Source organism: Miniopterus natalensis, chromosome 1 (assembly GCF_054644295.1).
Source record: "Miniopterus natalensis isolate mMinNat1 chromosome 1, mMinNat1.hap1, whole genome shotgun sequence".
Taxonomy (NCBI): domain Eukaryota; kingdom Metazoa; phylum Chordata; class Mammalia; order Chiroptera; family Miniopteridae; genus Miniopterus; species Miniopterus natalensis.
The window spans coordinates 45,810,694-45,823,722 of NC_142081.1; the positions used below are offsets into that span (position 1 = coordinate 45,810,694).

The following is a 13,029-nucleotide window of genomic DNA, read 5'->3' on the forward strand; positions in this document are numbered from 1 at the left end:
GTAAAATATTGTGTACTTTAGCAGCATATTTTGCATGGGTAAACAGTAATAGCCAGTTAGAGATTTCATTTATGATTGACCCTAAAAATAGAAAACACTTTGATTTTCCTGAGTCCTCGGCAAACCAAAAAAAAAAAAAAAGGTTTTCAAAATTTTGAAAGCATTCCTGGTTCCTTTCTCCTGGGCCCCCTCACAGTTTAGAACGGTGTGTGTCTTATTACCAGTTTTTACATACACGAGTGAGCAGACTGCACTGGAGCCGATGTTCAACGACTAATCCACATGACGACTGAAAATAAAATGCCCATCATCTACAAAGTTGCTTAAAACGAAGGCTTCTTGACAGTGTTATAAATGCAATATCAATTTGATTCTCTGTCCATACAAAAGTAGGAGTTTCTATTTCATTAATAATACGGAATGGTTAATATCTTAACAGTGATAGAATTTAGAATTTAAAAAATACAAAGTATCCCATTTTTACATCATAATTCTGATATACTATCATACCTTCTATTTCGCCCGCAAAACTTTTGTAGGGTACAGTGCATTGACGTGATAAAACCAAGGCACAAGAACACAGTAAGTGTATATAAACCTCAGCACTTTGTGCCAATTTGGGAAACATTTAGAGAGGAGGTCAGAAAGCCTGAAAAATGCTCACACCCTATTATGACTAATGAATAATGAATTGCGTAATAAGCAGACTGTTAACCACCATTTCATTGTTAAATATATGGCTATCACTATACAGGCTGTGGATAATTGAAAAAGAGTTTTCAATATTAAAACCTGGTATAACTAGGTGGTCAATGTAGATATTGTGCCTTGCATGACCTAGGTAATTGTCTTGTTTCCATTTTAATTTACAATCTATATGGCAATTATCAATTTTTAAACTATTCTCATTATACAGGTGGTGAGTTTTTTTTCCAAATGGTAAGTCCCTTCCCCCTACAAAAAACAGAAGATTTACAAGAAGATAACCCATGTAAGAAATGCACAGACAACAGAAATAAAATCCAAATATGGACTCAAAGGTTGAATTCTAATCTATCAGGACTTTCTCTTAATTTAGGGGAAGGAGCATCACATTTCTGTGACAATTCATTAGTTTCTTAATTTAAAAGGGACATTTTCAAAATAGTAAGGTCTTGGCTAGAGCATCAAGCGTTGAAGTAAAATTAAGTCTTTTCATTCATAAAATGAAGGGATAAAAGCCTTTCCAAATCAGGAAGGGAGGAAAGTCCATCCCATTGAATTTAGAGAAGTGGAATAAAGTGGTAAAAATTATATTTAATATTTTTAAAGATAGAGTGTTTTCAAGACTCAAGGTAAACATTTAGACCCATGAACACACATTTCTTGGCACATGCACGCCATGAATAGAACGATCCCAAATGCGACGACCACCTGGCTACAGAGGCATCCAGCTCCCAGACCCACTGGCAAAACCACCTTTGAGGTCTTTGTCCCAACTCCCCTCACATGGGAGCTTCTGGCTTCTGCATCTGTTGGATTTGCTTCTGTAGCTGGTCCTTGTCTAGTTTCATCTTGGCTTCGAGAACTTGCCTGAGGGATCCTATGCTTTCATAGATGGCTGTAAACCCTTTAAGAAGAGGTAAATTTCACAAGAGTTACTATTAAAAAACAATGCTGGATCAAATTCTACAGCATACAGTCATCGTTGGTTTGGGCAAAAAATTATCAATAGATGCTAAAACGACTGGAGTAAAACTTTGACTGGAAATAGGATAGTCACACAGTTTCATAGTATCTCCCTACAGATTACTTTCTAACTAAGGGGGAAAGGGACTATTACAGTGGAGAAATCTGGCAGTTACACTTTAACCAAGTAACCCAAGCTCACGTCACCAATACTGGGAGAAACCAACATCACGTGCCCCTGATGAGGTACCCTGGAAAGGACACGTCCCTTCTGTGGATTTCTGTACAAAACCTGCAACCTGAATCTAATTGAGAGGAAGCAAACAGACCCAAACTGTGGGGCATTCCACAAACGACTGGCCTATGTTCTTTAATGATGTCAGTATCGCTGAGGAACTGACCCATATTAAAAGAGACAAAATATAGAAGCATGATAACCGAATATGATGTGTGATTCTGGATTAGAACCTAGACCAGGGAAGGTCCTACTACAAAGCAAACAAGGGTGAAAGCTGACAACTATTGAAAAATATTTTATCACTATTACACTGTACTATAGTTATTTAAGAGAATGTGTTTATTCTTAGGGTATATAGCTTGAAATAATAAAAGAATAAAAAAGCATTGCAACTTCTGTAATGTACTCCCAAATGACTTAGGAAAAATTATATTCAAACACACACACAGAGAGAGAGAAAGAGAGAGAGAGAGATTAAGCAAATTTTCAAAATATTAACAATTGGTTGAACTGTTCTTAAGGTTTTTCTAAATTTGAAATTATTTCAAAACAAAAAGACAGAAAAATTAAAAATTCCTTATCGAAAGAGCATTTCATACTATTCTGTATTCCTGTTGGTTTAAAAAAATAAATGTTTGAAAGGTGTTGTCTTCATTAGTAAATTAGAATTTTTGCTCAAAACATTCTTTACATGACAATTTATGAAAAACAGGTATAAACATTACATATGAAAAATTCTGTTCCTGTTGAATGGAAAGATATAACATATTACTAAATAAAAGAGTAGGTTATAAATCAACATACATAGTATGAGCTTGCATTTGAAAAACACATATATGTATATACTATATGTATAGAATGATATACATAAAAATAACCTCTGGGTAAAAGAAGGTATGAGTATTTAAAAAATATATTTTTTGCCCTAGCTGGTTTTTCTCAGTGATTAGAGCATCGGCCTGTGGACTGAGGGTCTCAGGTTTGATTCTGGTCAAGGGCACGTACCTCGGTTGCAGGCTTGATCCCCGGCCCGAGTCGGGGCATGTGCAGGAGGCAACCAATCAATGTGACTCTCTCACATCGCTATTTCTCTCTCTCTCTCTCTCTTTCTCTCTCTCTCTCTCTTTCCACTCTCTCTGAAATGCAATGGAAAAAGTATCAAGTGAGGATTAAAAAAATATATATACATATATATATATAGTGCTTTATGATTTTCCATTAAGAAATGTATTGATTTTGTAAGAAAAATAAATATTTTTAATTTTAAAAAGGTTTATATGCATTTCTTCTTAGCTACTAAATATTGTGATATATTGATGAAATGATAATAAATTCACCCAGGAAATGATGCAAAGTTAGACATATTTTTAAATACCATATTTTAATAGCCCCAAAGACCAAGGAAGAAAATTCATTTTTATCCTTACAAGTTCCTCCTTTCATAAATTTAATTGTGGGTTCTACTTAAATAAAACAATAAACTTTGTTGGTAACAACAAAATTATTCTTGGGATCGCTAAGTACTTTTATCTCCATGCGGCCAAAATACAAGTCCACAGAAGGAAATGTTGGACCCTGGACCTGGAAGGAGCTGGGAGGTAACTGGGACAGGACCGTTCCCCTCCTGGCCCGATCAGCCAGCCCCCACGTGAACACTTTCCGTGACAAAGGGCCTCCAGCTCGCCAAGCTGCCAGCGTCTTTTTAGGGCCTGTTAACTGAGGATACAGCAAGTCCTCATTTGATGATAGGTTCTGCACTTTAAGCAAAACAACAACTATGAAACCGATTTGACCACAGGCTGACTGGCATAAACAAGAGCTAAGCTCCTGCACATCTCATCAGCGTTTTAACTAAATGCTGCTGAACAAAATGACCTCGTTCGAGGACCAGCTGAATCCCTGCCTCACATCGAGTTACAAATGTGTCTTTGGGTAACTTCCACTTTCTGGTTCTAGTTCCCTATCCCTGACCCAGCCTGAAAATCAAACCGCTCCTTTTACAACAGCGCCTCGGAGGGGAAATCAGCTCTGGCATCTTCCTCTAAGCGGCTGTGGGCGGAGGGAAAGCGCTCACCCCGGGCGGCCTGCAGCCAGCAGGGACGGCGAGGCGAGGCCTTCGGGGACAGCAAAGACGTGCGCTTAGTCTGAGACCTTCTGACCTTGGCTGTGAACAGGAAAGACTCTGTAGGTGGCACTGCAGAAAGTGCACATCAACTGCAAGCTCGGCGATTTTCATTTTGTTTGCCTGTCCCTTACGGTGGCTCTTCGTGTACTTGGAATTAAAGCGATGCTTTAGTTCCATACAGCACAGCTACAGGGCCACCTCGGTTTTCGAGCAGTCTCCGTGGACGAACATTTCGGTTTACAGAAACCCGGAGGGAAATGCTTCGGTTTTCGAACTCGCCTCGGGAGTTGAACATGCCCCGCGGCTTCCGCTGAGGGCAAGATCCTGAGGCCCAGCTGTGGGCTGTGGGTCCCTCGGTTTTGGAGCGTCTCAGACCTCGAGCGGTCTCCTGGAACAGATCACATTCGAAAACCGAGGCACCACTGTGCTTAGAAAACCACCTAAGGACACTTCACTGTTATTGCCATTAGCCAGGTTCATAGGTAGTTGTAGGGACCACTAATGAATTGGTTTCTAGATCAAATAGAAAATAAACGCTGAGAGCTGTTTTGGGGGCTTTGACCTACCAGCATCAACTTCTGCTTTCATCTCCTTCATGTCCTCGCTCATCTGCAGCTCCAGCTTGCTGATTCGCCCCAGCACCCTCTCGCCTTCTTTTATCCTCTGTGCTTCCATGTGCTGCTTTTGACTCTCTTCTATTTTGTCGAGTCGGGCTGACATCTGGCTGAGCTTCTTCTCCATGTCCCTTTCACTGGCTCCCTGAGATCCATGATAAGAATTGCACCCAATTACTCCAAAAAGAAAGCCTGCGTGGCGTCTGCATCAGCTATAACGCCATCTAACAACAGCCTGCGGGGAACAGCATCGCCGACGTTGCTCGTTGGTCTCCCTAAGATCCTCATCTTTTCCTTTTTAACAGACCTCCAATTTACAGCTGTGTATAAGGTCACCCAGAATAAAGACGACATTTTCTACTGTCTCCTGAGTTTGGGGGCGCCATGGGATTATTAAGTTGTGGCCAATGAGATGCAAGTTCAAGTGCATGTGGCAGCTTCCAGGAAAAGTTAAAAGACAGCAGAGGCACAGCCCTGCCCTTTCCTTCTTTCGCCTTTTCTGGAATCCAGACATAATGACTGGAGCTCTAGCAACCTTCTTGACCTATGGTCACTCTCTAGGATTGGCAACTAAGCCAGAGGGATCCTGGGTCACTGAGGACTGACAAGCTACCCCATCAGCCCTGCAATTCCTACACCTAGACACCTTCTATGTGAAAGAGAAGTCAGCTTCTATTTTATTAAGCCCCGTTATCCTGGAGTTTACTGTTAGTTATTAGACCAAGCCACATGTAAAAATAACAGTGATCCAAAGACCCAGAGCCTACAAATGTGTTAGCATGAATCTCAGTAAGTCAATCAGTAGATCTGATAAAAATGTGGAGAACACCTAAAGAAATATTTGATACAGTAAATATTTCCTTCCCTTCCCCTTCCCTTTCTTCTGCCCCTCCCCTCCCCTCCCCTCCCCTTTCCTTTCATTTCCTTTCCTCTCCTCTCCATCACGCTTCATTTTTATGGGAACTTGTGTCTGCAGGTGAGCTTTGGAGGCCCGGACTACAAACTCCAAGCTGTAAGTGGGCTATGGCATGCAAAGCTCTCACAATGCTGTTCAGTGCCGAGTCTGCAATTCAAAAGCTGGGCATTGAGAGAGCAGAGCCAGAGATGCAAACTGCACCAGTCGCTTCTGCTCCATCAAAGTCCAACAGGAGGAAGCAGTGCAAGAAAAGAGAAGGGAGAGGGAAATGCTCAGGCTAAATAACCAAACCAAAAAGATTGCCTCCAAGTACCCGTTTTAGAGTCTACTGATTTTGAATACTATATATGCAAGGCTTTCTCAATATGATTTTTGAGCAGTTCTGCAAATCTTGGTCCTATGGGAGAGGGGGGTAAAAGGAGAAGGCAGTTGGAAAAGAAAACAGGGGCTTGTCTTTATGTGTTGCACCCTGACATCTCACACTAGGGTTATAGTGTGATCGAGGAGCCTGGAGGGAGAAATCTATTCAAGGCTATTTACACCAGGTTGTGAAATTAAAACAAGCTAGGTTGAAGTCTGTGATTGTTTGTCTTACTTAGAAAAGCAGATGGACAATTTGGGTCATTAAGGTCTTCACTTCAATTCACCTTAGCTGTAAGTATTAAAATTTTCGACTTAGCTTTTGTTAACCACAACTAATCAAAGTGCTCCCTCTCTTTATAACAAATACAAAGAATCACTATGAACCGAACCGTGGAAGTGGATTCTAAGGCAAGACACAATGGAACAGCTTTATGTGGTGCTAAACAGATCAATGATAAATTACTAGGTATTACTCAAACATTGCAGGCCCCCACCAAATAACTTCACCAGGTCATTGCTCAACATCAACACCTACACTGTTTTCCTTAACAATCAAGGAGAGCTGATCAATTTTCTGTAGAAGTTCTTTTTCTATCCGTTCTTGTTCCTGCTGCAACCAATTCCGTGCAGATAAAATCTGGTTACTGAGTTCCTCGATCGTACCTTTAAATCTAAAATAAAAGAGTCAGCAAGTCAGAGGCCGAACAACTTTGAAATGACATCAAACCACCTCAGTCTCCGACTATCAAATTTCTCATAAATAGGTCGGCATTAAACTGAGCCCACTCAGAATAACATGCTTACCTTTTCCTACAGTTGCATTCAGCACTATTTTGGGAAGAGGGGAGGAGAAGGGGAAGAAACAGAAAAGCACCTGACAATACTTCCTACCCATGAGGAGGCGTCACAGAGTCACACAAACTCAAGCAGGCACGAAACTTTGCAGTCCACAGGGTCCCCCAGGGCTCGAGGCTCAGAGGACACTGTCCTGGATCCCCTTGAGGCTCCCCTACGTCCCTGGGCTCTTCCCCCTTCTCCCTTTTATATCCCAGAACTGGAGTCGGGCTCCCTTTCTCTGTAATGTTCTCCAAACTTCTCTTGCCCCCATTTTCTAATTTAAATCAAAAAGAAAATTGAAAAAAACAAATAACCCAATCCTCCATTCCTCAGGTCCTCTCCCGTTCTAAACACCTTAAAAGAACACTCCACACTTGCTGCCTTCCCTTGATTATATTTTATTAGTTTTATTATGAAACGTAATAAAAGTACAAAAGAATATACGTGACAAAAGAATATAAATGATAATAATAAAATAAATACCCACTGTGGTAAAAACACCTAATTATCTGCAGGATCTGCCTGCCTCCTCTCCCTATTAAGAAACCCTCAAACGTGAACCGGGTACACGGCTGACTAGCCAGCGGCTCCATTTCCCAGCCTTCTCTGCAGTTAGGTGTGGTCCTATGACTAAGTCGGGCATTGGGACCACAGGTAGAAGTGATAAGCACAACTTCCCAGTCATTAAAAACAAAGCTCTTGGGTCTTACCTGGACAGGAAGCCAAGGCAGCAGCTCCACCTGACTGTGGAACACAGCCTGCAGCCTGTCTGACCAGGAAGGCTGACCAAGAACATAGCAGCTTTACTGTAATGCATTTATTCTAACAGGGTTTTTTTTTGGTGCAGTCTTTAGAGTTTTCTATATATTAGGTCATGTCATCTGCAAACAGGGATCACTGTACTTCTTTTTCTCTGATTTTATTGTCTTTTCTTTCTTTTTCTTGCCTAATTTCTCTAGCTAGGACTTCCAGTACCACGATGAATAGCAGGGGTGAAAGTGGGCATCCCCTTGTCTTGTTCCTGATCTTAGAGGAAACACTTTCAGATTTTCATCATTGAGTATGATGTTAGCTGTGGACTTGTGATATATGGCCTTTATTATGTTGAGGTACATTCCTTTTATACCCCATTTATTGAGAGTCCTTATCAGGAAAAGGTATTGAAATGCTTATTCTGCATCTATTGAGGTAATCATGATTTTTATCCTAGATTCTGTTAATGTGGCGTATCATGTTGCTTGATTAGTGTATATTGAACCATCCTTGCATCCCAGGAATAAATACCACTTAGTCTTAGTATATGATTCTTTTTTTTAATTTATCCATATTGTTGAAAGTATTACAGACATCCTCCCTTTTTCCCCCATTGATCCCCTCCACCCCGCATCTGCCCTGCTTCCAGGCCTTCACCACACTATTGTCTGTGTCCATGAGTTATGCATATAAGCATATAAGTTCTTTGATTAATCTCTCCCCACCAACACCCCCCTCCCCACCTTCCCTCTGAGATTCATCAGTCTGTTCCATGTTTCTATGTCTCTGGATCTATTCTGTTCCTCAGTCTATTTTGTTTATTACATTCCACAAACAAGTGAGATCATGTAAAACTGAATCAGGAAGAATCATAAAACCTGAATAGGCCAATAACAACTGATGAAATCGAAGCAGTAATAAAACAACTCCCAGCAAACAAAAGCCCTGGTCTGGACGGCTTCACAGGGAGGTTGCTAATTCTTTAAGTTGTAGGGTTAGATAGTTTACTAAAAATTTTTCTTGCTTTTGGAGGTAGGCCTGCAGTGCTATGAACTTCCCACTTAGGACTGCTTTCGCTGTGTCCCATAGATTTTGGGTTGTTGTGTGTTCATTTTCATTTGTTTCCAGGAAGTTTTTTATTTCTTTCTTGATCTTATTGGTAACCCACTCATTGTTTAATAACATGCTATTTAGCCTCCATGTGTCTAAATGTTTTTGAGTGTTTTTACTGTCGTTGATTTCTAATGTCATGCCATTGTGATTTGAGATGCTTGATATGATTTCAGTCTTCTTGAACTTGTAGAGACTTGTTTTGTGTCCTAACATGTGGTCTACCTTTGCGCAAGACCCATGTGCACTTGAGAGGAATATATATTCTGCAGCTTTGGGGTGAAATATTCTGTAAATATCAATTAAATCCAACAGATCTAGTGTGCCATATAGAGTCACTGTTTCTGTATTGACTTTTAGTCTGCAAGATCTATCCAGTGAAGTCAGTGAGGTGTTCAAGTCCATGACTATGACTGTATTGCTGTTGATCTCTCCCTTACAGTCCTTAAGGTTATTATTGATAGGTCCTTATTTATTACCATTTTAATTCTTTATGCCTATGTTTCTCTATTTCTTATTTTTACAGCAGTCCCTTTAACATTTCTTACAATGCTTCTATTTCTACTTCTAATTATAGCAGTCCCTTTAACATTTCCTGCAATGCTGGCTTGGTGGTGATAAACTCCTTTAGTCCTTTCTTGTCTGGGAAACTCTTTATTTCACCATCTATTTTGAATGATAGACTTGCTGGATAAAGTCACCTTGGTTTCAGATCCTTGTTCTGCATTACCTTGAGTACTTCATGCCATTCCCTCCTGACCTGTACAGTTTCTGATGAGAAGTGAGATGACAACCTTATGGGTGCTCCTTTGTAGGTAACAGATTGCTTTTCTCTTGCTGCCTTTAAGATTTTCTCTTTGTCTTGAATTTTTGGCATTTTAATTATGATGTGTCTGAGTGTGGGCCTTTTTGGATTCTGCTTCCTTGGGACTCTGTGTGCCTCCTGAACTTGTGTGGCTTATTCCTTGACCAGGTTAGAGAAGTTTTCTGCCATTATTTCTTCAAACAGATTCTCTAAACCTTGCTTACTTTCAACCTCCTCTGGCTCTCCTATGATGCGAATATTGTTACACTTCATGTTGTATCACAGCTCCCTTAGACTGTCCTCCTGTTTTTTAATTGTTTTTCTTTTTGGATCTCTGACTGAGTGATTTTTCCTACCCTGTCTTCTAATTTGCTGATCCGATCTTCAGCTTCCTCTAATCTGCTATTTATTCCTTCCAATGTATTCTTTATTTCTGCTATGTCATCCTTCATTTCTGACTGGTCATTTTTCATAGTTTCCATAACTTTTTTCATGCTGTTGAGCATCCTTACAATACAATCAGTATTCTGAACTCTATATCTGTTAGATTGCTTACCTCCATTTCATTTGGCTCTTTTTCTGGAGACTTCTATTTTTCTTTCATTTGGGGCTTGTTTTTTTGTCTCCCCATTTTGGCTGCCTGTTTGGGTTTGTTTCTATGTATTAGGTAGATCTGCTAGGACTCTCAGTCTTTTTGGAAGGTCTCTGATGCAGGCCAATGTCAGATGCTGTTTGTGACTGGCCTGTCCTGGAGCTATCAACAACCCACGGTTTGAGGTCCCCTGTGTTGGTGCCGGGTGCATTTGGACAGGACCTAGATGCACACCAAAGTCTGCTTTTCCAAGGTCCGGGTCCTGAAGTAGATCAGGCAAAGACTCAAAGCACTCTGAGGTCTGCCTCTGGCTGCAGGCTGATTAATCTGATTCTCTTAATGAGCCTCAGGCTGTAGAAACTCCACAGGGTAGGGCCAGAGGTTTTCTAGCAGGTTGGGGCAATTGCTTCCCACTCAGGCAAAAGCTGCTTGAAAGGTAAATGTCTGCCTATGAAAGATGTCCTCTGCAGTATGAGGAATGACTCAGCACAGGAATCCAGAGGGTGCCCTCTGAGCTCTATCTCCAGAGCCCACAACCCTAGGTTCTCCTCACACAGCTGCAGTCCACTCTGCCCTCCCTCTGCTGGAGCCCAAGGTGAGTGGCTGCACATGAAACTTTGTGCTTTGGCTCTTTAAGAGGGTACCTGCAGATCCAGCCATCTCTCCCTGGCAGACAGAAACCCTGCTGCTTTTCACAGCCAGATGTTATGTGGGCACCCTTCTCAGTGCTGGTGCTTTGGCTGGGAAGCCCAGCCTGGGGTTTAGGCCCCAGAGTCCATAGTGGGAACCTTCCACAGCTGAGATATCCCTCCGGACCTTCAGCTGCTGCCTGTGGGAGCCCAGCCAGCCCTCTTGGGCCTCCCCACTTCCTACCAGTCTCTATGTGGTCTCCACTTTTCCTCCTTGGTTATGAGGCTGCTCTCCAGCCACTCTTCAGTTGCAGTTGATTATTCAGGATGGTTTTTCTATATTTTAGTTGTAATTCCAGTTTGGTCCCAGGAGAGTGTCAGTGTAGCTTTCACTCAGTCTGCCACCATCTTTAATCTCCTAGTATATGATTCTTTTAATATACTGTTGAATTTGGTTTGCTAGTGTTTTGTTGAGAATTTCTGCACGTATGTTCATCAGGGCTATTTTCTTATAGTGTCTATATGTAGCTTTGGCATCAGGGTAATGCTAGCCTCATAAAATGAGTTTGGAAGTGTTCCCTCCTCTTCAATTTTTTGGATGAGTTTGAGAATGATTGCATTAATCATTCTTTAAATATTTGGTAGAATTCACCCATGAAGCCATTTGGTACTAGGCTTTTATTTATCAGGAGGTTTTTGATTACTGATTCAATCTTCTTACTCATTACTGGTCTGTTCAGATTTTCTATTTTTTCATAATTCAGTTTTGGTAGGTTGTGTGTTTCTAGAAATTCACTGATTTTTTTCTAGATTATCCAATTTGCTGGCATATGATTGTTCATAGTAGACTCTTATGATCCTTTGCATTTCTGTGGTATTAGCTGTAATGCCTCCTCTTCCTTTTTAAATTTTATTTAGTTGAGCCCTCTTTCTTTTTGCTTGTGTGGCCTCGGTAAGGTTTGTCAATTTTTGGTTTATCTTTCAAACAAACCAACAATTAGCTTTGCTTACTTTTCCTGTTGTTTTTCTATTGTTGTCTATTCTGTACTTCATTTATTTCTAGTTAAGCTTCATTATTTCTTTCCTTCTTCTATCTTTGAGATTAGTTGCTTTTTCTTTTTCTAATTCCTTGAGGCATAAAGTTTGGTTGTTTATTCGAGATCTTTCTTTTTTCATAATGTAGACATTTATCATTGTAAACTTTCCTCACAGAACTGCTTTTGCTGCATCCAGTAAGTTTTGGTATGTTGTGTTTCCATTTTCATTTATTTCAAGATTTTAAAATTTCCCTCTTGATCTTTTTTGACGTGTGATTATTCAGGAATGGGTTGTTTAATTTCCCGTCTCCCTCCTGTTATTGATTTCTAATTTTATACTATTACGGTAAAAAAAAAAAAAAAGATACTTGGTTTTATTTCAATCTTCTTTAATTTGTTAAAACTTGTTTTGTGGCCTAACATATGCTCTACCCTACAGAATGTTGTGTGCACTTAAGAAGAACGTGTAGTCTGCTGCTGTGGGATGGAATGTTCTGTATATGTCCGTGAGGTGTCTAGTTGAGCAGAACTGCTCTCCATGCTCTGAGGCAGTGGGGGCCACTGGCTGGGCTCCCTGTCCAGGTGGGGCTACTGGATGGGCTTCAGAGTGCTTTGGAGCCACTAACTGGGCTCTGCAATTACCTCTGGTTGGGTGGGATCGCAGGCTGTGCTCCCTGGCAGGATGGTGCTGCTGGTTGGATTCCATGATTGGGCAGGGCTGCAGGCTGGGCTCTACAACTGTACCTGAACAGGTGGGGCTCCAAGTTGTACTGCCTGGCCAGATATCGCTACTGGCTGGACTCCAAGTTCAGGCAGGGCTACAGGCTGGGATTCATGATCAGACGGGGCCTCAGGCTATGCTCCACAATTTAACATGCCTACTTATTTTATCCAATAATTCCTATATATACAGTATGCAGAAGACTGATTCTGCTTTTTGTTGTTTCTTCTGACTCGATCACTTATGTGGCTTTTCCCCTTGTGCTGTTTCACAATATTTGACTGTAAATTCCTATTCCTCAGGACTTCCTTTGTCTGTGGGAAGACTTGAAGACTGAGGATTTGCTTTTGCTTCTGGCAGGAATCTCAGGCCACTACAGAATCAGGATCACTCTAAGATAGTTATCCTCTGGGGTTTTCTTCAAGCCCCTTGGTAATGTGAACTATAGTTCTAAATCTATACAAAGGTTGTGTGTGCTCCTGATATTCAGGAACTAGCTTTTACTCCTCTACCCAGAGCCAAAATTAGCCAGGTAAGTTTCCTTACAGTCTGTGAGGAGTGGAATTTTTCCTAGTTCATCCAACAGGGGTTTCACCTTTTGGGTCGCCAATACATCTTCTA

At 41.0% G+C, this 13,029-nt stretch overlaps 1 protein-coding gene across 2 annotated transcripts in view; it reads right to left on the reverse strand.

Annotated features, from left to right (window-relative positions):
- Nucleotides 1–1,484: 1,484 nt before the first annotated feature.
- Nucleotides 1,485–13,029, reverse strand: part of FAM81A (family with sequence similarity 81 member A) — a 40,533-nt gene continuing 28,988 nt past the window's right edge. For both annotated transcript variants that reach the window (XM_087814532.1, XM_016208513.2), the window contains exons 6-8: nucleotides 6,460–6,595; nucleotides 4,598–4,790; nucleotides 1,485–1,609 (exon numbers count right to left, since the gene is read on the reverse strand). In XM_087814532.1, the coding sequence (XP_087670658.1) occupies nucleotides 1,485–1,609; nucleotides 4,598–4,790; nucleotides 6,460–6,595 (454 nt within the window). The remainder of the gene's footprint in view (nucleotides 1,610–4,597; nucleotides 4,791–6,459; nucleotides 6,596–13,029) is intronic.